Below are 1678 nucleotides of genomic sequence, written 5' to 3' on the forward strand. Positions count from 1 at the left end.
GTTACATGGCTTCGGTATTGAAATAAAATCTAATTAATTTTTTTGTGTGAAATTCTACATCGTTTTTCCTGTATGTATTTTCTAATCATACGGTCCGTCTCCCTTCTCACAATCCTTTTTGCAGGAGATGTTCACACCAGAATGCAGGTTTAAGGAGTCCGTTTTTGAAAACTATTATGTGATCTACTCGTCCACTGTGTACCGGCAGCAGGAGTCTGGCCGAGCCTGGTTCCTTGGTCTCACAAAGGAGGGACAAGTCATGAAGGGCAATCGGGTCAAGAAGACAAAGCCCTCATCACATTTTGTGCCCAGGCCTATTGAAGGTATAAAACCATGTTTTGAAAACTAAATTTGAAACAACAAAACTTGTTTTTAGAGTATAAATAGTGAGTGAGTGAAAGGACYGTGGAAAATGTGTGGGAAATGTCTGGATATCTTTCTGCCCCATTAAACTGATTTTTTTGCCCTGCCAATAATTTTAATAATGATATATTACCAATAATCCTTTATAACTAAACATTACAAGCAAATTATTCTCTAAAATGTCAGGGTTCATTAGATTACTCAATGGGAGCAGGTGGTACAGATAACGAAGATGAACAAGAAAGAGATTTTTAAAAATGAAAAAAAGACAAGCAATACTTTTATTTTCCAATGACTGAGTCTAACTCCAGAGTTAATTAATATTATAATTAAAGAACCAGAAGTGAATATATTGCATAAACTAATACATAAAGACCATTGGGCAAGAATGTTTACAAGTCAAGTCCCAAGAATATCTTTCTCACTTGTATAACTGAGAGGAAAGCTGACAATGTTTTTAATCACATTTTTAATAACTGTTTAACTTAGAGTACTAATTTAAAGCTTAACAATGCTTACATTTTTATACTAATTTGAAATTTATCTTGGATTTTGCATTCACAACTTTTATTTGTTAGGCCTAGACAAACATGTTAAAGTTTCATTTTTTCAGCATTTGCTGTGGTTACATAATTAAAAGAGCAGTTCAGAGGCTCCAAGCTGCTCCAGACAGCTGCCTGTGTTTTTGTTTTATATTTGATAAAATGACAATAAATCTGACTCTGTTTCTGTAAGAGGATCAGTCTTATCTTGAAAACTTGTCAAGCGATGTGATAAAAAAGTGCTACCCTCATTCCCCCGTCCCAGCCTGGTGTGATTGTCCCAGCCTCCTCCCTGACCTTGTCTTTGTATTTACACCCATCTCTTCAATCTGCTCTTCGGTGTCTCCTCTCTGACCGACTCCTATCTTTGTCCTTTTCTCCCCTTCCCTTTGTTTGTATCACTACCGCAGTTTGTATGTACAGGGAGCCATCCCTGCATGAGATAGAGGACAAGCACCGCTCCAGGAAGAGCTCAGGGACTCCCACCATGAATGGAGGCAAAGCTGTCAATCAGGACTCCACATAGCACCAGGGAGGGGGGCTTCCAGTGGGAGGTGGGAGGTGGCCTCATCCTGACTCAGGGGAAGGGGCCAAAAAAGGAAAACTTAACACCCTCCTTCAAAACTCCAAAACCATCAACACCTTCTTAAACACGAGAAGGCGTGACGACAAGGAGGAGCTATCACTGTACAACCAGGACAACAAAAAACTGAACTCTTGCTTGTGAAAACATTTTAGATGAATTAAGAAGAAACCTGAACATATATATATAT

The 1678-nt window shown here is 38.6% G+C and overlaps 1 protein-coding gene across 2 annotated transcripts in view; it reads left to right on the forward strand.

Annotated features, from left to right (window-relative positions):
* fgf12a (fibroblast growth factor 12a) overlaps window positions 1–1672 on the forward strand; it is a 20951-nt gene extending 19279 nt beyond the window's left edge. For both annotated transcript variants that reach the window (XM_014031915.1, XM_014031924.1), the window contains 2 exons: window positions 125–323; window positions 1316–1672. In XM_014031915.1, the coding sequence (XP_013887369.1) occupies window positions 125–323; window positions 1316–1431 (315 nt within the window). In that variant the 3' untranslated portion in view covers window positions 1432–1672. The remainder of the gene's footprint in view (window positions 1–124; window positions 324–1315) is intronic.
* The last annotated feature ends 6 nt before the right edge of the window (window positions 1673–1678 follow it).

The sequence above is a fragment of the Austrofundulus limnaeus genome, unplaced genomic scaffold (genome assembly GCF_001266775.1).
Source record: "Austrofundulus limnaeus strain Quisiro unplaced genomic scaffold, Austrofundulus_limnaeus-1.0 Scaffold6, whole genome shotgun sequence".
NCBI classification, from domain to species: domain Eukaryota; kingdom Metazoa; phylum Chordata; class Actinopteri; order Cyprinodontiformes; family Rivulidae; genus Austrofundulus; species Austrofundulus limnaeus.